Here is a 23823-nt window from a genome sequence, read left to right as displayed (position 1 = left end):
TGCTCTTGGCGGACAGGCAACGCCCAGACTGCTTCTAACCGGGGAATTAGCATATCTGAAATTATCAGAAAGCGCCACTATACCGAAAGACAAAGAATTCAGATCAACAGTAGGTGCGGCTGGGTGATATCAGCAGGTTCATTGGCCTGATCCTGCTGATAGTGCCACTTTAACATTTGACAGTCTTTGATAATCTCTTCCAGTATCTATGGTTCACATCTGTGTCCTGTTTTTCTGTTCTGTCATAGATCACCGGATCCGCCGCATGATTTCACCAACAGCACCTGACGGCCACCATTCATTATGAGTGCCATTGGGTTTCTGTCACTTTATTGGAAAATAATATGCTAGAATATATAGCAGTGCCTTAGACATGAAAAGTGCCTTACGGCTGGCTCACACAGTGTTTCCGAAGATTGAATTATAGTTATAATTATAATTCTGCCCGAGCCATTGAATGAATGACCCTGCTATCTGGCACAGTATACTGGGTGTCCCTGTGCTGCTAATGTCTGTGAGCAGTGTGCACCAAGCCTTACAGGGTCTCCATGTCATATACACAGCTAGTGAACAGAATACAAAGTATTCAGTGCAATAAACGGGACTGTGTAACATATGGGCCCACTCCGTGCCAGGCCCCTCAGGGAAATGCCAGGCACAATAGCCCAGGCTGCCTGCAGCTACGTATGGCACAGCAGCAGTACGTCACTACACCTCCCCGTGGAGACAGCTCAGTCTGCCATGCAGCACACAGGGAGAGCTGGGCGGGCACCTCCAAGCTGACAGGCAGGGCAGGGGCGTATGACAAGCGCTAAGGGGGCGTGCCCTGAAACCAACGCCATCTTTCATATGGGAAAGCCTAAGGTTTAGCGTAGAAAACTGTTAACAGCTGAATGAACTGCATGAAGCAGATTACATCCAGTCCAACCCACTATAGTTTCTCAGTATATATTTTTGTGGAATACACCTTATAACAAGCCTACAAAGCAACCATTGCCCTAACTTAAGATGGCTGCGTAGACATCCAGCAACCGCCCCCTTACGCCATCACAACAAGGGAACGTCACAGGGGGCGTGCTTCACACTTGACAGCGACGCGCGCTCCCGAGCCACGCCCCTTGGGATAGAATATTGACACAGAGTGAAGCGCGCCCCCGTGAGGTGCAAGCCCAGTGCGTGGTCCGAACGTTCCCGGGAATTCCGTGTGGGCCGGCGGGGGCGTGCAGAGTGCGGCGGCCGGGATGAGCGGTGCAACCTGTCGGCAGCGATCAGATGTGCACTCCGGGTAACTGGGCTCGTTGTGGGGAGGCTGCTCTCCCTGCCGGTACATGTCCGCCCTGCAGGCACACACTTGGCCCCCGTCTATGGTCGTGCTGAATTCCCCTTCTTGCTGCTGCCATGTCTTCTCTTCACTCCGTCCACCCGGAGACTCGCAAGTTTACCCGGGCGCTCAGCAAGCCAGGGACTGCGGCGGAGCTCCGGCAGAGCGTCTCCGAGGTGGTGAGGGGCTCCGTGCTGCTGGTGAGTGCCGGGTGGGGGCTGGTCCGGGGAGGGGGGCACGACACATGGCCAGGACAGTACCATTACAATCACACCAGCCTGGCCAGTAGCAGTGCCATCACACCACCCTGGCCAGGTCAGTACCAGTGCCATCACACCAGCCTGGCCAGGTCAGTAGCAGTGCCATCACACCAGCCTGGCCAGTAGCAGTGCCATCACACCAGCCTGGCCAGGTCAGTAGCAGTGCTATCACACCAGCCTGGCCAGGTCAGTACCAGTGCCATCACACCAGCCTGGACAGTACCAGTGCCATCACACCAGCCAGGACAGTACCAGTGCCATCACACCAGCCAGGACAGTACCAGTGCCATCACACCAGCCAGGACAGTACCAGTGCCATCACACCAGCCAGGATAGTACCAGTGCCATCACACCAGCCTGGCCAGGACAGTACCAGTGCCATCACACCAGCCAGGATAGTACCAGTGCCATCACACCAGCCTGGCCAGGACAGTACCAGTGCCATCACACCAGCCTGGCCAGGACAGTACCAGTGCCATCACACCAGCCTGGACAGTACTAGTGCCATCACACCAGCCTGGACAGTACCAGTGCCATCACACCAGCCTGGCCAGCACAGTACCAGTGCCATCACACCAGCCTGGCCAGCACAGTACCAGTGCCATCACACCAGCCTGGCCAGCACAGTACCAGTGCCATCACACCAGCCTGGCCAGGACAGTACCTGTGCCATCACACCAGCCTGGCCAGGACAGTACCAGTGCCATCACACCAGCCTGGCCAGGACAGTACCAGTGCCATCACACCAGCCTGGCCAGGACAGTACCAGTGCCACCACACCAGCCTGGCCAGGACAGTACTAGTGCCATCACACCAGCCTGGCCAGGACAGTACCAGTGCCACCACACCAGCCAGGACAGTACCAGTGCCATCACACCAGCCTGGCAAGGACAGAGCAGTACCAGTGCCACCACACCAGCCTGGCCAGGACAGTACCAGTGCCACCACACCAGCCAGGACAGTACCAGTGCCATCACACCAGCCTGGCCAGGACAGTACCAGTGCCATCACACCAGCCTGGCCAGGACAGTACCAGTGCCACCACACCAGCCAGGACAGTACCAGTGCCACCACACCAGCCTGGCCAGGACAGTACCAGTGCCACCACACCAGCCTTGCCAGGACAGTACCAGTGCCACCACACCAGCCTGGCCAGGACAGAGCAGTACCAGTGCCACCACACCAGCCTGGCCAGGACAGTTCCAGTGCCATCACACCAGCCAGGACAGTACCAGTGCCATCACACCAGCCTTGCCAGGACAGAGCAGTACCAGAACCATCACACCAGCCTGGCCAGGGCAGAGCAGTACCATCACACCAGCCTGGCCAGGGCAGAGTAGTACTAGTACCATCACACCAGTCTGGCCAGGACAGAGCAGTGCCATCACACTAGCCTGGCCAGGACAGAGCAGTACTAGTGCCATCACACCAGCCTGGCCAGGACAGAGCAGTGCCATCACACCAGCCTGGCCAGGACAGAACAGTACCAGTGCCACCAAACCAGCCTGGCCAGGACAGAGCAGTACCATCACATTAGGCGGGCCAGGACAGTACCAGTGCCACCACACCAGCCTGGCTAGGGAAGCCCTGATATCCACTCATTAGACCTTGCAAAGTATAGGACTGGTGCCCACTCATAATAACAAAATACTCTTGATTCCTGCTCACAACCCACTTTCCAGGCCAACCCTGATACCCATTCTTGACAGCCTTGCCAATCCAAATACCCATTCATACTTGCCAACCTCAGATGTCCAGTCTTATCAGATTTTCAACCCATTTGTTCCAGTTTGGCCACAGGACTCTTGATGTTGGGTCATAACAGATTGGCGAGGGCATGCTCCTGACACTTCATTGCTGGCACACTCTGCCTAGGGACTGTGTTCTGTAACCTTGTAGCACTGAGTCGTTCTGTCAATAAATTGTGTTCTGTCAGACATGTCTTTCCCTAGTAATGACCGCTGTGTATACCTGTGCCTATACCTGATGCCAGCTGGTATATGTTACAACAGTCGCTTCTTTGTTGCACAAGTTCTTATACCGGACATGAAATCCATTGTCATGTCCAGGTCCTAAGGAACGTTGGATGTTACCTTGAGAAAGTTAATCACAGACAGCATTATCTACAGAAGACATGGGGGACAGCAAGCACTATGTAGTTATAAGGATGAAGAGACATTAGACATACTCCAGGTGTATCCTGGGGAGACCTGCATGCTATGGTAGGGAAAGACTAAGCTCAAGGACCAGTGAACCAATGAATACTACAGCATCTATGGTATTACTCAGGCTGTCTTCTGTTGATAACTATGCTAGTGCTATAATAATGTACATGAATGTGTTATGCATTATGACATGGACGGTCCAGATTGGGGGACGCCAGCATGTGCGGATGGATGTGCTGTCACTTTAGACAATGTCACCTGTCCAGATTAGGGAACTTAAACAGTAAGAATCACTGAATCCAAGTCCTGAGCAGTACCAGTCGATTTGATTTGTCCAGATAAAGGGTAAATGTTCCACTTGGATCACTTGCAAAGCAGAACTACATATTGGACAAGGTGAATTGACTGCCGCTGCTTGAGCTTGGGATTCAGCAATGTGTATCGAAGTTCCCTCATGTCCCGTCACTGCTCACGTATTGGATACATTCATCTATTGCGTTTTGCACCAGGGTCAAGAAAATAGAATTTCTCTGTTTGTACATTATTGTAAGCTCTATGTGGAGCCATGAAGTAATTTTTCCCTTAGTATGGGTCATTTGGCATCTTTTTCATAAGGGTTATTTCCTTCTTCTGGATTAACACAGAAAGGGAATAAGTGGGACTATCCTTTATTTTTTTCATCCTTAACCACTATGTAACTGGGGGATATACGATAAGATCATTACATTGCCGCCAGTATAGACCCCATGTTTACATCTGCATCCAGCAGGCCCCAATGATTTATAATGGGCTCTGTCAAGGTTTCTGTCATTTGACAGCAAGCATAGTGCTTTGCTATTCTTCCTGTGGATAATGGCAGCCCCCTGAATAGTAGTGTGAAAAAGGCCTATTTCTTACAGTGTCCATATGATGGCTTTTGCACTCAGTGGGCTTCAAGTAGGGGGTCTTGATACTAACGCATCAGAATCCAGTCTTAAATGGGTACTCCCATCTGAAAATGCTATCTCCCCTATCCTTAGGGTAGAGAATAACAAGCTGATCCAAATATTAGGACCACCTTCTACCCTAAGGAAAGGGGGAAAACTTCTAGGATGATGAAAATGCACTGTGCATTTGCAGCCAGCACTTCATTCATTACCTATGGATTGGGGATACTTCTTGATATAGGAATGCCTCTTTAATTTTCTACTTGGCTTACTAGGACATGGGCTCACGTAGGCTATGCAGGTTGTGATATGAGGTCCGTCTGGTCCTGTCTGGGCAGCTGTTTGGGCCATATTACATGGCCTGATCAATAATGTAAACGAGAGCCGATCTGCTAGATCACCACTTGTTTATTAAGCCTGTTACACAGCTCAACCATTGTGCAGCAAGAATGCATGTCTGTGCACCCTGTGCCTAGGGTACAATAATAAAGTTCATACTTACCTGACCATGCTCCCTGGTGCTTCTGCCCACTCCCCAGTACCTTCCTGTCTTCTGCTTGGTCCTGCAGCTATTAGGAGTACTGCAGAGCCAGCTCTGAAGTGACAGGCCGCTCAGCCAATCACTGGCCTAGGCCACTTATTGGCTGAGCGGCCTGTCGCTTCAAAGGCCAGCTCTGCAGTTCCTCCTGTGGCTGTGGGCAGAAGACAGGAAAGCATCATGGAGGGTAGGGGGCCAAGCATAATTGGGTCCTGGTATGTTGGCACCCACCTGCGATTCTGAGTGCTGTGGACATTTTAAAGTATATCATGGAAGGTAATGATGCACGCACCCGGCAAGCGATGATATTAGGTCCTAAACACGTGATCAGCTGATGATGATTGTCATCGGCCGATCATTGTCTTTATTACACAGAGCAATTACCTGTCGAATAGACAGATTATTGCTCTGTGTATTAGGGCCCTTACTGTCTGTATTGTATATAATGATTGGAGTTTCCTATGTGTATTATGTTGCTTTCACTCGCTGTTGGTGTGTGGTAAACAGACGCCTCCTAAGTAACAGAACCGCTTTGTGAGGCCAGGATTTTTCTGTGGAACAAGTTTTCTCTTCAGGTTACTAACAGGTTGTCAGACATTCCTGAGTGTGAGCGCACGCTGGCTGGAGGAGTGCAGCTGAGCAGGAAGTGTCAGGAGTCCTGTGTACATATTGCTGGATCTCTCTGGGGATTTATGGCGGTCCTCTTCTTGTATGTCAGATGTTTTCTCATCTGCTTTGTTCTGACAAGGACGCATTACCCTGGCTGGAGTTTACAGAGTTAACCCCTTTGGATCACCGGGCAGAGCAGGATGAGGGATGTGTGTGTACTTGCTGCAATGTCATAGACTGAGCCTCAGGAGTCCTGGTTTCCTGTCACTACCTCATTGTATTGTGAATAGTGCTACTAGGTGAACAACTCACCCCCCTGTGCTGGCGTAACGCGTTTAGTGATGGTTGTCTTACACATAATGGGCTGATCTACAGCAGTGTCATTTCAGTGTCAGATATGGAATGAAGAAAATGGGGCAGACGTGTCTCTGCCGTACTGTATGAATAATATCCGCCCATTATGGGTGAGGTGTGTGCTCTGTGTACTGTAACCCAGGCGCCTAGAAATGTCTCACTCAATAACCTTTTACTTCATTCATTCTGATAAAGGATTACTAGAAAAGTAATTTATTTTTATCACTAGGAAGGAGAGCTGTAGAATGTTTTATTTGTGGGGTTGTGGGTTACGTTTAGTCTATTAGGCCTATGGCTACTCTGAAGTTTGTCTCGATACACGTTTGAGTACCTTTATGGTAATATTCCAATGTATGTGTTACTGTCACTTTAAGTTTTGATCCTTCATAATTTGCGTGTTCAGATCCCCACCAATCACTATATAGAGAAGAAGCATATGGCTGAGTGGTTCACTCCCTGGCTTGCAGCTCTGTTCATCTCACTGCAAGAGGTGGGCTGCATAGACTTTTACACGGATACATTGATCAGCCGATGACAACAATCATCGGCTAATCGTTGATATAGGCTTGAACCTATAATTGTCCAGCACAGACTGCGCTTCGTGTAATAGCGGTGCGCAGCCGGCGACTGACGATTTACATTACCCATCCAGGCTGCAGGGCTCCTTTTGCGGTCGCCTTTTCCCCGGGTCCTACGCGCTCCAGCTTCAGAGCGGCCTGTCTCAGCTGACAGGCTGCTCAGCCAATCACTGGCCGGGACCGCCTGTTAGCTCAGACAGGCCGCTCTGAAGCTGGAGCGCGTAGGACCCGGGGAGAAGCAAGCCGCAACAGGAGCCCTGCAAGCTGGACAGGTAATGTATGAAGTCAAGCAAGGGCTGCAAAGACATCGGTAACAACGTCCCTGCAGCCCTTGTTAAACGATAATCGGGCCGTGTAATAGGCCCATTACTATAGAGACTATTTCCTACAGCAAGGAGCAGGTGTAGATTTTTGCCTGTTTCCAGACATAAACCTTTATAAATAAGGGGCGAAGGGAGGGCACACCTCCTCCCCACCTTGCGTCCGCCTCTAACCTAGACAAAGATGTCAACAAGGGGAGGAAAGAGTGGGCAGGAGAAGGAGGCAAGTTTACTAAATAAATGTAATTGCAGAAATATTTAACTTGAGTTGTCCTACGTATGTTGGCTGAGATTAGAATACCCCTTTAGGATATTACCTACAGTATCGCTTTTGATGCCTTTGACGCATTTGATTTGATGCCTTAAGGGCCTATTACACGGGTCGTCAGAGGAGCAAACGAGTGCTCTCAGCGCTCGTTTGCTCCTCGTTCCCCGCTCGCTGCCGCCGCTATTCAGCGCGGCTGCAGCGAGCAGGAGGGGGCGGCGGGGAGCTGCGGGTGGGGGGCTGCCCGGGTGATCGCTAGATCGTCCGGGCAGCCCATAGGATATAGCAGCGTCTGCTGCCGACGCTCCTATTCAACGGAGCGACGGCAGCAGATCGCTGCAATATCAGTCGCTTGTTTTTCAACATGTTGAAAAACAAGCGACTGCAACGATCAGCCGACGATGTCGGCTGATCGTTGCACTCTATTCCGCGGTCGATATCGTCCGAATACGGACGATAATCGTTCCGTGGAATAGGGCCTTTAAGAAGTGTTCTTAGCTCATTCAGGCTGTATGTTGTCTGTTTATGTTGGGATATCGGCAAAGAAGTATGTAAAACATACTGTATGTTGTAATATACCGATGGTGGGTCCATTGACCATAATAGACGCAATGTAGTCTATATCCTGAGTGTATACGTTTTGTAAAAGTCAGTTTGACACTGTTTTAAGTCCTAAAGAGACATAGTAGAAGCTAGGAAATGAAGACATTTTACCTTCATGTACTTGAGTGAAATGATGCAGGACATGAGTGCCCTGAATACAACACCATATGAACCACTCTGGGCAATGCATTTGTTAACCTGGAAGCTTCTGCTCTACATAGCCACATTGCTGGCAATGGCTGTGACGCACAAGTCATATGAGATGTCTGCTTGTATGCCTCAGTTCTGTAGCTCTGCTGCTCTCTGGGAATGGGAACTCTTTCGGAAAAGACTCAATAGCTATTACTATTAGTATACAGCTATGGGATGGCCACCTGACATGTATTAGGGGCTGATAATAGAGATATTCCTAATGGTCCTTTTACACGGAACGATTTATCGTTCGAATTTGCTCGATAACGATCAAATTTGAACGATAATCGTACGTGTAAAGGCAGCAAACGATCAAATGATGAGCGAGAAATCGTTCATTTTGATCTTTCAACATGTTCTCAAATTATCGTTGGTTTTTCGCAAAAAATTCGCAGATCGTTCCTTGTAAACATTCTTTCAACGATTTCACCTATGTGTGAGATAGGCTTAAGCGATCGCAAAACGATCGCATAACAATTTTTCTGTACGATATATCGTTCCGTCTAAACGGTGATCGTTATAAGGAGGGGACGCAGTAGTAGCAGCTGTAAGACCATGATGGTACTAGTGCTAGATGCATACGGCTACCCATTGTCTGGTTCTGGTAGGCTTGTGGGCAGTAGATATGTGAACTGTGGTATGTGGCAGGCGTTCTTCATTGTGTCTGCTGCACTAAGAAAGCTGCGACTGAGGGGATTTCTGTAGTGAACTCAGAAACAAAGACTTTCCTTCTGTCAAGTTCCTGGAAGTCTGTGAGCAGTATCTGACAGATACAGATTTCCTACCAGGAACAATCCCATATCCATCCATACCTCTCTGCGTGTGTGTGTGTGTGTGTGTGTGTGTGTGTATATATATATATATATATATATATATATATATATATATATATATATATATAGCAAGTTGTCTACTAAGGTTACAGATCCTGCTGTGAAATACCATTGTGGCAGTTTACACATAGCTTTCTGGTGTATACGGGTTGTGGATTCACATTTGTATATTTCTATATGCAGCAAAGTTTTTTTGTGTATTTGTTCTTGTGTGGCTGATGTTTTGTTATCCACATTAATTTTATTACTAATTTTCCTTAAAATCTGTGACTGTTTTGTGAACAATTTTGATTATTTTGCTCTTTCTGCGACTAATCTTACTAGTGCACACACACACACATAGGTGTATATTTCAGGTTGCGTTCACTATGGCTGCTTGGTCCATCCCTCATGTACATCATGTAGAATTTCTTTTAGTTATTTGTGTGCATGTTTTAAAGGGAAACAGCTGAATTAAACAAAATAGCTAAAAAATGATAATTTTAAGTGTTCATCAGGTTTGGCAATGTTCTCTGAACCTGGACGCTCTGCATTTGACTCCGTGTGGCTGGCGAAGTTGGATACCGCTTAAGGGGCATTCACACTTCCGCAGAATTGTGTTTAAAAGTTTATGCTAGTGTACTGACACAGCCTATGGCTGTGTCTGTGTTTTCCAGGACAGCCCTGGGCGGCATCCAGCTTCTCCAAGCAGCAGGAGTCCAATACTGAGCGTTTTGGGCTCTGAGATCATTGCCAAACCTGGATGGATCGGCAAGTCCGCTCAACACCAATTGTAACCTGTAAATAACCTTAGAACTGAACCCATTGTCATTAATCAAAAAAGATCCCATGGAGCCTCATTTAAAAGTCTCAAAACACAGGACTAGCCCGATATCCCTCTGGGAAGGACCCAGACAAGGGGTGGCTCCTGTAGGGAAACCACGAAAACCATCATATTAAGTGGCCCGATAAGTCAATGTAATGACAAGGGAAAAACCAAGGCCAGGTTCTATCCACAGGCAGCTGTTTCGGAGTGTTGCCCCTCAACAGTGTGGAGCAGGATTCTGGCTAGGTGGGAGCAATGCCTAGTAGAGCCATACTGGAAGCAGATCACTGGTCTTCCTGATCTTGGATCAAGATGTGGCCATAGAGTGACTTGTATGTTTTGTTTTGCTTTTGTTTTTTTTAGGACACAGCTATGGATACCTTTGCATTTTTTTTTATTTTTTTTTTCTTGAATGCTAAGTGAAAGCATTTTGTATTTTTTTTTTCAATTGAAGTGTCCTACCATTTAGCTGCTTCTTGGAGAAAGATAAGATAAATCAGATGTACTTTCTACCTTCTTTGATGTACAGGTAACCATAGGGAGGGGGAGGAACTTTCACACTATGGACACCTATGAAAAATGTTTTTTTGCACCATAATAATTACTAAGCAAGAATATATATCTCTATTATTTAGCATATTTAAAACTCAATGCCTAATATTGTGTAGTTGTATAAAGAGGGAAAAAAAACACGGCCGCACATCCACATGTTATACAACGATCCAAAACGTACATCAGCCCATATATATATATATATATATATATATATATATATATATATATATATATATATATATATATATATATACACTTATAAGCCCACACACCACTTCACGGCTCCTGATTCGTGTGGGTTCCTAACCTAGAATAGAGGATATCACTGAGTGGCCAGCACCATCACCACAACACCCAATACTCAGAGAGGGAGCAACCCCAATGCTGTCAGACTAAGCCCCTGGCTCTAGGTAACATTCCCCCACAGACACTGCATCACAGCAACAATGATGCAGATCCCATCTGAATGTATTACCATATGGTAATAATGTCTAGAGTGGCTCTTCTGTCTTTAGGTTGCAGCCTATGAGCTGCAGAGATGGGATTGCCAGGCAAGCTCAATGATGTTATGTCATCATACAGGCCAGTGTGGGGATTGTGTCCTAGGGGTCTATTGGCTGCAGGCCAGAATTCCCTTCAGCCTGTGAGAGTGAATGGGAAAGCAGGGAACTGACTGCTCCCGGCTCTGACATTCTACAGTGAAGGGTGGTAGTTACCCAGAGATCAGGGGCACCAAGCAATAAATCTATGGTCTCCACCGTAGATACCTGGTGCTCGAGATGCCCCTGTGCCACAACTGGCGGCAGTGTGGGCCACGTACCCCTGCTTTAAAGGGAATGTGCCATAAGAAAATGACTTTACTGTTTAAATAATGTATTTGTTAAACATGTTTTTCAAGATTTTTTTTCTAATTTTCCATTTTACAATCTGTATTATGAAATTATCCTGAAATCTTGCAGCTTTTTATTCTCACCACTGGGTCTAAAACTAAGCTGACACTTACTGTTGTGTCTGTGGTGATAAAAGGAGGCTGCTGTAAAGTCTATCTATCTATCTATCTATCTATATCTATCGTTAGTGATGTCTGTGCAGCCTTTGCAAAAAAACAGAGGGAAACAGATCTTTGAACTGATTCCATTAATTGAAATGAGACAGTTCAAAGCATCCGGCGCTTCTAATGGGATGCTGGATAGGCCAGACGGCCGAGCGCAGCTTGCTGCATTGTACTGTCCAGCCTTAAAAGTTAATGGGGAAAAAAAGGTTGGCGAAGTGATAAATTTTTGCCATCACTTGTGGTATCGGTTATCATCAAAAGAAGGATGTCGAACCACCTGATTCCTGTAAACCCACTGAGCAAAACAGGTGGAAATTCCGAGCGGAACCTGCGCCATGGACTCCACTGGAGATCCCGACTGTCTCAATGTAATGTCTTGCACACTGCCACATTCCGCTCAAAGAATTGACGCGTCAATTCTTTGAGTGGAGGTGCCAAAGACTTCACGTTGAGACAGTAGGGCAGGCGGGATTTTGCTCAGAATTTCCGCTTGTTTTGCTCAGTGTGAACGGCCCCTTAGAGTAGAAAGAGCTCAGCAGATTGTTATATAGTTTTGTTAGGAACATATAACTTACTAATTTACATACCTGCTAATTCTTGGCTCAGCTCAGCCATTTACCGCCATCTATGCACTGTCACTGATTAGGACTGCCCACTGGACTCATACGATCCGAACAAGCATGTGAATGCATAAAGAACAAGCTGTACTAGAATTTTTCTAACCAAACTCTGCAGTGCTCTTCAGCAATAATGGTCTATGTTCTACAAACATTTGTGACCTATATAATCAATGCTTAGTACAGTATTGCAATATGCACTTTCTGAAACCAGTTTATAGGCCCCAAGTATTACACCTCTAAAAGGTACTAATAGTAAGCCCGCTGCGTGTAGGTGTCTAAAAGTATTTAGGATGTCTGCCAAGTTGAGATAACCCAGAGCAGAACTAAATAAACAGTGCATACCAGGTATTACAGCCTGGCATTTACCAGCAGGCCAAACACTTTGTGTTGCTAGGGATTATTTAATACAGGCTCCTAGGTAGTCTCCCTGGATGACTCCTGTACACAGGAGTATAATAGTGACTGTACAAAAGAATAGAATGTCTTCTGTGTCGTAGGGATAGTACAAGAAAGACATTGTGTTATTCCAGAGCTCATAAGGAATTGTTAAATAACACGTAGAACTAAAACACTGCAGAAAAATCTTTGGCTATGAAAATGGAGAGTGTATTAGGGGCATTCTTTTATACCTTCTCCCTTCCATTATCTAAATAGGCTTAATGCTGGGCATGGATATGACAGAGTCTGGACAGTGCCGCGGCCAGTGATTGGCTGAGCGAGCTGTCGCTGCCAACACAAGCTTGTCTCTGGAGTGGCAGCGGCTGCAGTCATCAAGGAACACTAGAGATGCTTCAACAGAACAATGGGGGATCACAGAGGGATAAGCAACATGTTTATTATGTACTCCAGCAGGGCAGCATCATATAAAAAACAATGTCCTTACTCCAGGTTACCCCTTTAAGCCTAGGTTCTCATAGGCGGTGAAGTGTTTATTGTATTGTGTTTTTATTGCACTCAGGAGAGGATTGTTCAGAGGGGTAACTCCTGTATAACTCTGCAGCTCCTGCCCTGAGCTCTTACATGGTTGCGTGCAGAGAGCCTCAAAAAATGTTAAAAAACTACATTGTCTTATTGATGCCTGAAGCTGGTCTTTGACATATAGTTGACTTCATGTTGAATAACTATCTAGCTAGTGTACTAGACCACATTGTAAAGTCAGAACAGTGTGAGGGCAATGGGTGGCCTCTATGCTGTTTGGCCAATCCACAGACCACAGTTTTTCTGTTCTTTTGTTTTCTTAGTATGTTCTATGTCCATAATCCTGTGCAGTAAGTGTTCTTAATAGCATGGGAGATGGACTTCTACCCTGTGATACTACCGTATTCATTCATTCCTCTTCACCTTTAGCTTTTTGCTTCTGGCCTTGCCTGGACAAAGCAGTTTGGTATGCCAGCCTCTCTGTGCACGCTTTATGACCCCTTGTACATTCACAAGGAGTGCATCATTAACCTCATCCCTTTCCTTGTTTTCTTTTCAACAGCCCTGTCTAGTTCTAGTAGTATTACAGCACTCGTGTATATTCAGCCCCATGACTAAGGTGATGTGGTGTAATAAGTTAGCTGATGGGCCATGTGGCACCAGCACATTCCTGTTTTACACGAGAGATAGATGATTATCGGTAGAAAAAGACCACTGGGTCCACCTAGTCTGACATTTTAGTATTTCCCTTCTTATCATCTTAGGATGGATACATGTTTATCCCATCCATCGATAAATTCTGTTGTTGTAGATTTACCTACCACATCTGCTGGAAGTTTGTTTAAGGTTACAAACCCACTTGGCGGGTCTGCAGCGAGTCTCCATGCTGCGTTTTTGCAGCGAGACTTGCTGCAGATCCCGGCCCTATGCTTTTAATGGCAGACAAACACGCAGCAGGGATGTACATCCCTGCTGCGAGTTTGTCTGCAGCCCACCCCATTAACCCCCCGGCCGCCGGAGCTGATACTTCACCTGATCCCGGCTCCGGCGGTTCCCGATGTCTTCAGCAAGCCGGAGCGGGGACCAGGTGAAGTATATGCTCCAGCCAGCCGCCCGCAGCCCCGGCCGCCCGATCGCCCCCCGCAGCCCCGGCCGCCCGATTGCCCCCCCGCAGCACCGATCGCACGCCCCACCGCAGCAACGATCGCACGCCCCCCCCGCAGCACCGATCGCTTCAGTGCTGCGGGGGGGGCGTGCGATCGGTGCTGCGGGGGGGGCGATCGGGCGGCCGGGGCTGCGGGGGGGCGATCGGGCGGCCGGGGCTGCGGGCGGCTGGCTGGAGCATATACTTCACCTGATCCCCGCTCCGGCTTGCTGAAGACATCGGGAACCGCCGGAGCCGGGATCAGGTGAAGTATCAGCTCCGGCGGCCGGGGGGTTAATGGGGTGGGCTGCAGACAAACTCGCAGCCGGGATGTACATCCCTGCTGTGTGTTTGTCTGCCATTAAAAGTATAGGGCCGGGATCTGCAGCGAGTCTCGCTGCAAAAACGCAGCATGGAGACTCGCTGCAGACCCGCCAAGTGGGTTTGTAACCTTAAAGGGGTTGTCCGGCGCTAAAAAATTATTCACAGAATAACACACATTACAAAGTTATACAACTTTGTAATGTATGTTATGTCTGTTAATGGCCCCCTTCCCCGTGACCCACCACCCCCACCCGTGTACCCGGAAGTGTGGTGCGCTATACATACCTGTCACGTGCCGACCACGGTCTCCGATCCTTAGCAGTGACGTCTTCTTCGGGCGGGCGGCGGATCTTCCCGAGTGCCGGCCGCCCTCTGCAGCGTCATCCGAATCTCAGCCGCGATTGGCTGAGCACAACTGTGCTCAGCCAATCGCGGCTGATGACTACTCTCCTTGGTAGTAGTTATACTTTGTGCCGGCATTGCCACTTATATATCCATAGACCTTAATTTTCCATGAATCTTAAGGACTCCCCCAATCCAGAAGACTCCCCCATCCCCCCCCCACTTAAAGGCTTGAAAAAAGCCACTCCTTTAATGGGTTAATAGGATGACATTGTTCAGCCAAGGAAAAAATGACCTGGAGATTGCGCTCCCCACCAAAGGACATACAGGATACCGAAGGACAACTCCAATACGATTTATTAAGTCCAATAATAACGCATTTTAGGGCTATGGCAACCCTTCATCAGATTTAGGACAAATATTGATATTTGTCCTGAATCTGATGAAGGGGATCCATAAGTGTACTCACTGCACTTACTGACAGCAGCTCCCTGTGTACCTTATAGAGCTAATATCAGACTCCCCTCCTCCAGGCTGGGCTGTCCTGCTCTGTGGTGAGGCTGGCCATAAGATGGCCGACATGGAGGAGCATGTGGCCATGCCCCACCGCCAGTGTCCAACAGTGAGCCTGTATATGCCTATGGAGGACACTGGGGGGGGTGGGCCATCTGCCATCTTAAGGACAGACTCGCCACAGCACAGCCTGGAGGAGGGGAGTCTGACTTTAGCTCTGTGAGGGACACAGGAACCTGCTGTTGCTGTCAGTATATACAGTTAGTACACTTACTAATACTGTACACTGAACTATTTTACTATAAAGTGACCGACCTCTTTATATAAGTTCAAGGGAGGCCTGGATGCTTTTATTGAAAAATATCATAATACAAGTTATGGGCAGTAGATTTCATGTAATAGAACATTGATCCAGGGTTTGTGCTGAATGTCATTGGAGTCGGGAAGGAATTTTTCTTCACCCTTATTAGCTATGTAACTCTGCATTGTAGTCCTGGTGTCTTGTGTAATACACCCGCTGTGTGCACCCTGCCTTCATTGTGAATCTTCCCAGAAGACTGCTCCTGTGATTCCAGCTTAATAACAGCTTTACATTGCAGGCTTGCTAGCAAACATCCTGCCACCCCTGATATCCACTATGGACCCCCATTTGAGATCCTATGGAGACCTGGGCGTCTACCTTCTGTATGACAGAAATGCAGCTCTGATAGTAGAGTAGTTCTGTACATTTACTAGATGTAGAAGAACTCCAAGCAATTGCTGTATTTGGTTCCCCTTTATACTATATAAGAATAGAGACAACGTATTTACAAGTCTGTGTTATACATTGTGCCACCTAAAAAGAAGAGTCCTAAACATAACATTGGAAATATACAAGTTGCCGGTCTCATGTGGGCAGGTGGGCTAGTGCCTAGAGGGCTGGAGAACCTCCTGGCTGAGAGCAAGCCTCTCAATAATGGATCAGGACAGGTTACTTGGCGGAGAAATGACAAGGCTATGGAAGGACAAAGGGTTTCACTTTCTTGCCAAAGTTGCTAGGTTACAGTAACCGATAGACAGGAGAAAGATCCTTAGCAGAACGCAGTTTGACTCGCACAATCCTGTATTTCATTATTCATACATACTTGCATGCTCGGGCTTATTGGCTTGTGAGAATCTCATTAAGCGTTCTTATCCTTTCTGGAAAAAAACAACAACTTATTATTGTCCCTCTGAATGTAGACAAGTTAACAATGACCTGCTGAGAACATATGGGCTGTAGTGTATTGGTGAAACCTTAGATCGGCTTGTTTAGTGAGCCGAGGTGAGCGGCTATGAATCTTTGATGCCATGTTGGTGACATGCGTTGTCCGTTCTGCAGTGTGCCAGTCATGCATGTTAGATTATGTAAGCCGTATCACACAGGAGCTGGAAGATTTCGAAAACATTATTTCAATGCGGCTGGAGTCACACACTGCATTTTGAGGCTTATTTCAGTCTGTATTTTTAGATAAAGCCAACAATGGGTCCGAAACACAAAAAGAAGTACATCTTTCCATTATAGCTTTTTTTGTGTTGGATCTACTTCTGGTGCTGGTAGAAAAACTGACCAAAATATATTTAAATGTTTTTATTAGTTTTATAAAAGCATAAGAAACAAGTAACTACAATCGAACAAGGTTCTTATTGATGTAAACAGGTATAAAAATACAATTGGCCTTTTGAATGTCATCTAGGACATGAAAATTCACCTGTCATTGCACAAATGAATAAAGAAGAAACAAAGTGTGTATTTAAAACACATGCACAAACCTAACAAACAAAACAACTGAAGCTCTCACAGGAAGTCCAAATCCAACCTCCAAAGTAAGGACATGGGACACTCCGGCTTACCCTAGGTCAATAGGAGGATCCTCCGCCAATAACCTCTTCTGATACCATGTGGTTAGGCAGAAGCATTCTTTAATGGAACGTTGTATTGGCAAAGGTAACAGAGCAATATAGCTCTCCCAACAATCAAAAAAGTGCTCTGTGAGGCCTCCACCCAATCCATCTTCATGATAAAGGAAAACTTCTCCAGACACAATCTAAAAGGGGGAGCTGTCGGGTGATTCCAAGTGTGTAATATAGTTTTCACCCGGCAGCAGAGATCATGTATAAGAGTTTACGACCACCCGCAGAGCAAGGAGTCATGGGTGTCTATGTAACCAAATATTGCCCATATCGGGCCCAATGGGATGTAGTTAACCAGGTGAGTAGTAGCAGACAAGTGGACTCTGTTCCAAAAAGAGCAAATCACGCGGCAATCCCACAAACAGTGATATATGTCTGTGAGGTGAACCATCTTGGCAGTCGGGGTTATGTATAAGAGAAAGGAACGGTGAATACCGCGGGTGTAATCCCTTGACTTGTCTCATTTTTTTGCCATGCCCGCCACGTTGCCATTAACAGGGGCTTAAGCCTACAAGATCCGGGTATATTGCAATAAGGCTGGTGGAGAAAATTGGCTAAAGAGAGGCGTGGGAGAAACTGTTGGTCTCGCCTTGAATCAGTGAAGTGATTAGTCTAATACAGCCAGTCTATAGCTATGCGCATAAGAGTCGCTAAAACTGAACAAAATAAAGATCCCAGCCTTAACATGAGTGTAATGCGGACACGTTTTTACTTCCAGGTTATGTTGGCAAGCCCTTTTATAGTAACAGCAATGTGAATGAGATTTAAAGGAATCTCATCCATATGCTGCTTATAAGCATCCATGTTGAAAATTGACCTATTGTTTGATTTTAAGGCACACAGTACAATAATATCAAAATACGGCCATAATTATCAGCAAAAATAATACAATGTGTGATCAGGTGGGGAAAATAGCTTTTTTTTGCAAAAGCAGGTGGTAAATAATGAGCATGTTCTTTATTTGGAAGGTTATAATCTATTATGGCCATAATTCTATACTGTGTGTGCACTGACAGTCAATATCCCATTGACTCTAATAAAATGTATTATTACTTATTCAAAATTACAGCTGTATTATGCTTTTATTTTACTGTATGTAAGCACAGCCATAATTGTCAGCAAGTAATTTCATTCTTTCTGTAGATTTTCACAAGTTTTACCCTTTGCAATCCACAACATCAATACCACAAGAAAATCCACATACAAAACAGACAGATGCACAGGCATACCCTGACTGGCCACCATAATGTCTGTACCAGTGGCCACTGCTTTATTTACATAGTTACATAGTTAGGCTGGGTTCACACTATGTATATTTGAGGCTGTGTTTGGTCCTCATGTCAGGTCCTCATTGCAACCAAAACCAGGAGTGGATTTAAAACACAGAAAGGATCTGTTCACACAATGTTGAAATTGAGTGGATGGCCGCCATATAACTGTAAATAACTTCCATTATTTCACTATAACAGCCATTGTTTTAAAATAACAGCAAATATTTGCCATTAAATGACGTCCATCCACTCAATTACAACATTATGTGAACAGAGCCTTTCTGTGTTTTCAATCCACTACTTGTTTTGGTTGCTATACAGCCTCAAACATACAGCCTCAAATATACGTAGTGTGAACATAGCCTTAATACGGTTGAAAAAAGACACATATCCATCAAGTTCAACCAAGGAGGGGATGGATACAGGGAAGGGGGAGGGGTGATAAGTTCTATACATATGCATTTATATTATTTTGTTCTAAGAACTTGTCTAGGCCGGTTTTGAAGCCCTCTACTGTTTTTGCTGTGACCAGATCCTGTGGTAGACTGTTCCACAGAATCACAGTTCTCATGGTAAAGAAGGCTTGTCGCCTCCGGAGATTGAACCTTTTTTTCTCCAGGCGGAGGCAATGCCCCCTTGTCCTTTGAAGGGGTTTCACCTGGAACATCTTTTCCCCATATTTCTTGTAGGGGCCATTTATATATTTAAATAAATTAATCATATCTCCCCTTAAACGTCTCTTCTCCAGACTAAACAAATGTAATTCTTTAAATCTATCCTCATAACTAAGATGCTCCATTCCCCTTATTAGTTTAGTTGCCCGTCTTTGTACCCTCTCCAGCTCTAGAACATCCTTTCTATGAATCGGATTCCAAAACTGGACAGCATACTCCAGATGGGGCCGCAGCAAAGCTTTATAAAGCGGTAATATTATATCCCTGTCCCGTGAGCCCATGCCTGTTTTAATGCATGACAATATCCTGCTGGCCTTAAAAGCCGCTGACTGACATTTAGCATACCTCCATTCTGAAGAACCACCAGAGACAATCTCTTCCTTATTTGTAAATGATATTGTCAGAGTTTTTGGTATCCCCTTTTCAGGGTAGCTTTACACATACCGGATCCGCAGCTGATTTCACGCGAAATTTGCTGCAGATCCTGTAGTGTGAAGCTGAATGGGTCCCATACACTGCCTGTATGGGACCCGGCCCCTTTAACCCCCCCCGCCGCCGGCTGCCCGCAGCCCCGGCCCCGAGCATACATTACCTACTCAGTGCCGCTGCTGTGTGTCACGCTCCCGGCTTCCCATCTTCCAATCAGTGCTGCCGTGCCGTGGTTGATGGGGAGCCAGGGGAGGCGGGAGCGTGACAAACAGCCGCGGCGCCGAGCAGGTAATGTATGCTTGGGGCTGCGGGCTGCAGGGGGGTTAAAGGGACCCGGTCCCATAAAAGCAGCGGATCCGCTGCGTGTATTGGACCCATTAAGCTTCGCACTACAGGATCCGCAGCGGATTTTGCTGCAAACTCGTTAAGTCCATTATATTGGTTTTTTAGGAAGATAAAACCTTGCTAGCAGAAGCCATGTCTTATCAGACAAGGGCAAAACTGGGTCTGTTTGTCAAAAAACAATCACTTTTTCTCATGTCACTTAGTGCGCCCATTGAGACCTCAGTGATCCAGAAGCTGGTGGGTTAATTCTGTTATTCTTCAGCATAGATGCTGCCGCTAATTTTCTTTGACATGGAGACTTGAAATTAAGACACTTAAGGCTGTTGACACATCCTTGGCAAGTCCTAACAGCCAGCACGCCGTTGCTGTGATTCCCTGATGTGGGGTGTGTTCAGCGTGTGTGAGCGGGATAGCATTTTCTCCATGATATGTAAGCTATGCCGCTATCATAACATCAACTCTGTCAGTATTTTCTTTTGTGTGCGTTACTTTGCTGACTCTTTATGAAATATCCAGAGTTTTTGCTTTCTTCATGTGTTTGTGAGATGTATACCTTACATTCTGTGATTTAGTATTAGTCAGCAAGGGTGAAAGAAGACAAGAGTCCATCAAGTTCAACCCACAGAAACTCTACTGTGTTGATCCAGAGGAAGGCAAAAAAATCCCCCAAAAAACCTTATAAGGCAAATGCCAATTGCCCCATCAAAGGGGGAAAAAATCTGAATAATCACTGGATTAATGTAGCACCAGAAATCTAGTTCCCATACCAAGGTTGGTAATCTGTTTTGGTACTGTACACCACCCATTCCCTTAAAGGGAACCAATCACTCCGAAATTGCCCCCATTGATAAGGAAGCGTGCTGGTACATCAGCCAGCACGCTTCCCAAACATCCCCCTGTCCCCTCCGTCCCCTCTTTTGTTAGCCCGTAATCTTACTTTTGTGATGTCCCGCGCCGTATGCTAATCAGCCCCAAGTAGTCAAGGTGGGCTGAACTAGTCAAGGTGGGCTGTACTAGTCACGGTCCTGGGCGCTGTAATCACGCCCAGAGGGGCGTGATTCAAAGACCTTCACTCCGCCGACGTCATCTCTGGCCCGCGTTCACGTCGGCGGCGCGCCGCGTCTTTCGCATGCCGCGCATGCGCAGTACGGCGGGAGAAGACGCTGACGTACTGTGCGTGCGCGGCGTGCGGAAGACGGCGGCGCTTGCGTTCCAACGCCGACGTCTTCCGCACGCCGCGCACGCGCAGTACGTCAGCGTCTTCTCCCGCCGTACTGCACATGCGAAAGACGCAGGGCGCCGACGACGTGAGCGCGGGCCAGAGATGACGTCGGCGGAGCGAAGGTCTTTGAATCACGCCCCTCTGGGCGTGATTACAGCGCCCAGGACCGTGACTAGTACAGCCCACCTTGACTAGTTCAGCCCATCTTGACTACTTGGGGCTGATTAGCATACGGCGCGGGACATCACAAAAGTAAGATTACGGGCTAACAAAAGAGGGGACGGAGGGGACAGGGGGATGTTTGGGAAGCGTGCTGGCTGATGTACCAGCACGTTTCCTTATCAATGGGGGCAATTTCGGCGTGATTGGTTCCCTTTAATGACCCTGGTCGCCCTTCTCTGCACCCGCTCCAGTTCAGCTTTTAGCTGTGTCCTTTTTATATACCGGTGCCCAAAACTGTATGCTGTATTCTATGTGTGGTCTGACCAGTGATTTTTAAAGAGGCAAAACTATGTTCTCATCTTGCATCTATGCTTCTTTTGAAGCATCCCATTATTTTATTAGCCATGGCAACCTCTGCCTGACGCTGATCACTTATGTTGAGTTTCCTGGCCACCAATACCCCCAAGTCCTTTTTGGAAGCAGTTTTACCCAGTGATATATTATTTAGCACATAACTGTATTTGTACAGCCTAATGTGACCTTACATTTATCCTGTGGAACAATCCCTGTCATTATAGAATCTTTAAATATTAGGAATATCGGTCTGTCTAACACAGTACTTAATTCCTGCAAAACTCTAGGATGGATATCTTCTGGGCCTGGTTATTTATGGATTTTAATGTTAAGACGTTGCCTCACTTTTTGTTATATTAGGCAAATGAGATTTATAGGAGGATCTACATAATCCCTAGTCATGTCATTTGTGAATACAGTAGAGAAGAATGTATTAAAGGGAACCTGTCACCCCCTGTGCCGGGGTGACAGGCTCCCGACCCCCCGTTAGAACCCCCTTTACTCACCTAATCCCGCCGGGTCCCGCTTCTGGATCCGGTCGGGTGACGGAGATCTCAGCCGCTGCAGCCCGGCGCGCGCGCTGAGAGATGAGTCCAACGCTCATAGAGAATGACGGAGCGCTGGACTCTCCTATCATTCTCTATGGGTGTTGGACTCATCTCTCAGCGCGCGCGCCGGGCTGCAGCAGCTGAGATCTTCATCACCCGACCGGATCCAGAAGCGGGACCCGGCGGGATTAGGTGAGTATAGGGGGCTCTAACGGGGGGTCGGGAGCCTGTCACCCCGGCACGGGGGGTGACAGGTTCCCTTTAAGTAGATTGGTCTTTTCCTCATCCTCCTGCACTGTTTCAGCCAGATTATTTTTGAGGAGACCCAACATTTTCAGTTTTAAGTCTCTTATTATTTTTATAGGTGAAGAACAGTCTGGGATTATTTTTACTTTCTGTGGCAAACCTTTCTTTCTGTTACAATCTTTGCTTCTTTTATTTGGTTTTTTTACACTATTCATTCTGCTTCTAATCGTTCACCACTACCTTCTTGTTTTAGTAGTCTGAATGCTTGTCTTTATTATTTATTGTATCCCTAACAGCTGTAGTTAAACACATTTGGTTTTCTACTATTTTTACTGTTTATTCCCATATGGCATGTGTCGTTCTTAAGATCCACCCAGGATGCTCTTAAAAATGTCCCATTTCTCTTTTATTTCCGCGTTCATTGTCCCAGTCTATGTCCCCAAGGTCTTCTTTAAGTTTAGTGTTTTTGTAACCCCCTTACTAAGCATTTTATTAATGTTGTAGCAACCATTACCTAGGTGGACCCCCCCCCCCCCCCCACACACACACACACACCTCTACTTTTGATATTGTTAGGCCACAAGTGGTCCAGAAGCGCCTCACCTCTTGTTGGTCCCTGTACTAGTTAGGAAATATATTTGTCTTTGCTTCATAATTGAAATATTTCAAAAATTTTTAATTTCACTACGGGCCTAGTGCCCCCATTGTAACAACAGCCCCCCCGTAAAAATTGACAAAGAGTGAAATAAAAAAAAAAAAATGCATTCAGAAAATAGAAACAGATTAGAGTAAATGAACAACTTTTAGGGCTCTATTCCACAGTAATGATAGTCGGCCGAATCGGCCCCATTTGGCCCGATTCGGCCGATTATCGTTCGGTGGAATAGAGAGAACAATCAGCCGATGATCGTGTCATCGGCTGATCGTTCATTTAGGGCCAGACCTAAAATCAAAGTTCCCCCACCGCGCATCGCAACGGTTGAATAGCGGTGCGCGGCGGCCGACAATTTGACAGCAGCAGCATCATACATTACCTGTCCAGGCTTGTCCGCGCTGTCTTCATCCCCGGGTCCTGCGCGCTCTATCTTCTGAATGGCCGGTCAGCTGACGGAGCGCTCAGCCAATCACAGGCCGGGACCGCCGCAGCCTTTGATTGGCTGAGTGTGGCCTGTCAGCTGACCGGCCATTCAGAAGATAGAGCGTGCGGGACCCTGGGATGAAGACAGCGCGGAGATGAAGACCTGCAGGTAATGTATGCTGCTGCAAGGACATCGGTAACGATGTCCTTGCAGCCCTCGCTCAACGATCATCGGGCCGTGGAATAGGCCCAGTAAACGAGCGGCGATCTAGCAGATCGCCGCTCGTTTACATCGTTGATTGGGCCCTCCTCGGCCCGTGGAA

The 23823-nt window shown here is 47.0% G+C and overlaps 1 protein-coding gene across 3 annotated transcripts in view; it reads left to right on the top strand.

Annotated features, from left to right (window-relative positions):
- Positions 1-1138: 1138 nt before the first annotated feature.
- DOCK9 (dedicator of cytokinesis 9) overlaps positions 1139-23823 on the top strand; it is a 177392-nt gene continuing 154707 nt past the window's right edge. For all 3 annotated transcript variants that reach the window (XM_069970704.1, XM_069970702.1, XM_069970701.1), the window contains exon 1: positions 1139-1521. In XM_069970704.1, the coding sequence (XP_069826805.1) occupies positions 1399-1521 (123 nt within the window). In that variant the 5' untranslated portion in view covers positions 1139-1398. The remainder of the gene's footprint in view (positions 1522-23823) is intronic.

This window comes from Dendropsophus ebraccatus, chromosome 5, assembly GCF_027789765.1.
Source record: "Dendropsophus ebraccatus isolate aDenEbr1 chromosome 5, aDenEbr1.pat, whole genome shotgun sequence".
Taxonomy (NCBI): domain Eukaryota; kingdom Metazoa; phylum Chordata; class Amphibia; order Anura; family Hylidae; genus Dendropsophus; species Dendropsophus ebraccatus.
Note: the sequence above shows the minus strand (reverse complement) of the source record. Positions and strands in the feature narration are given on the sequence as shown.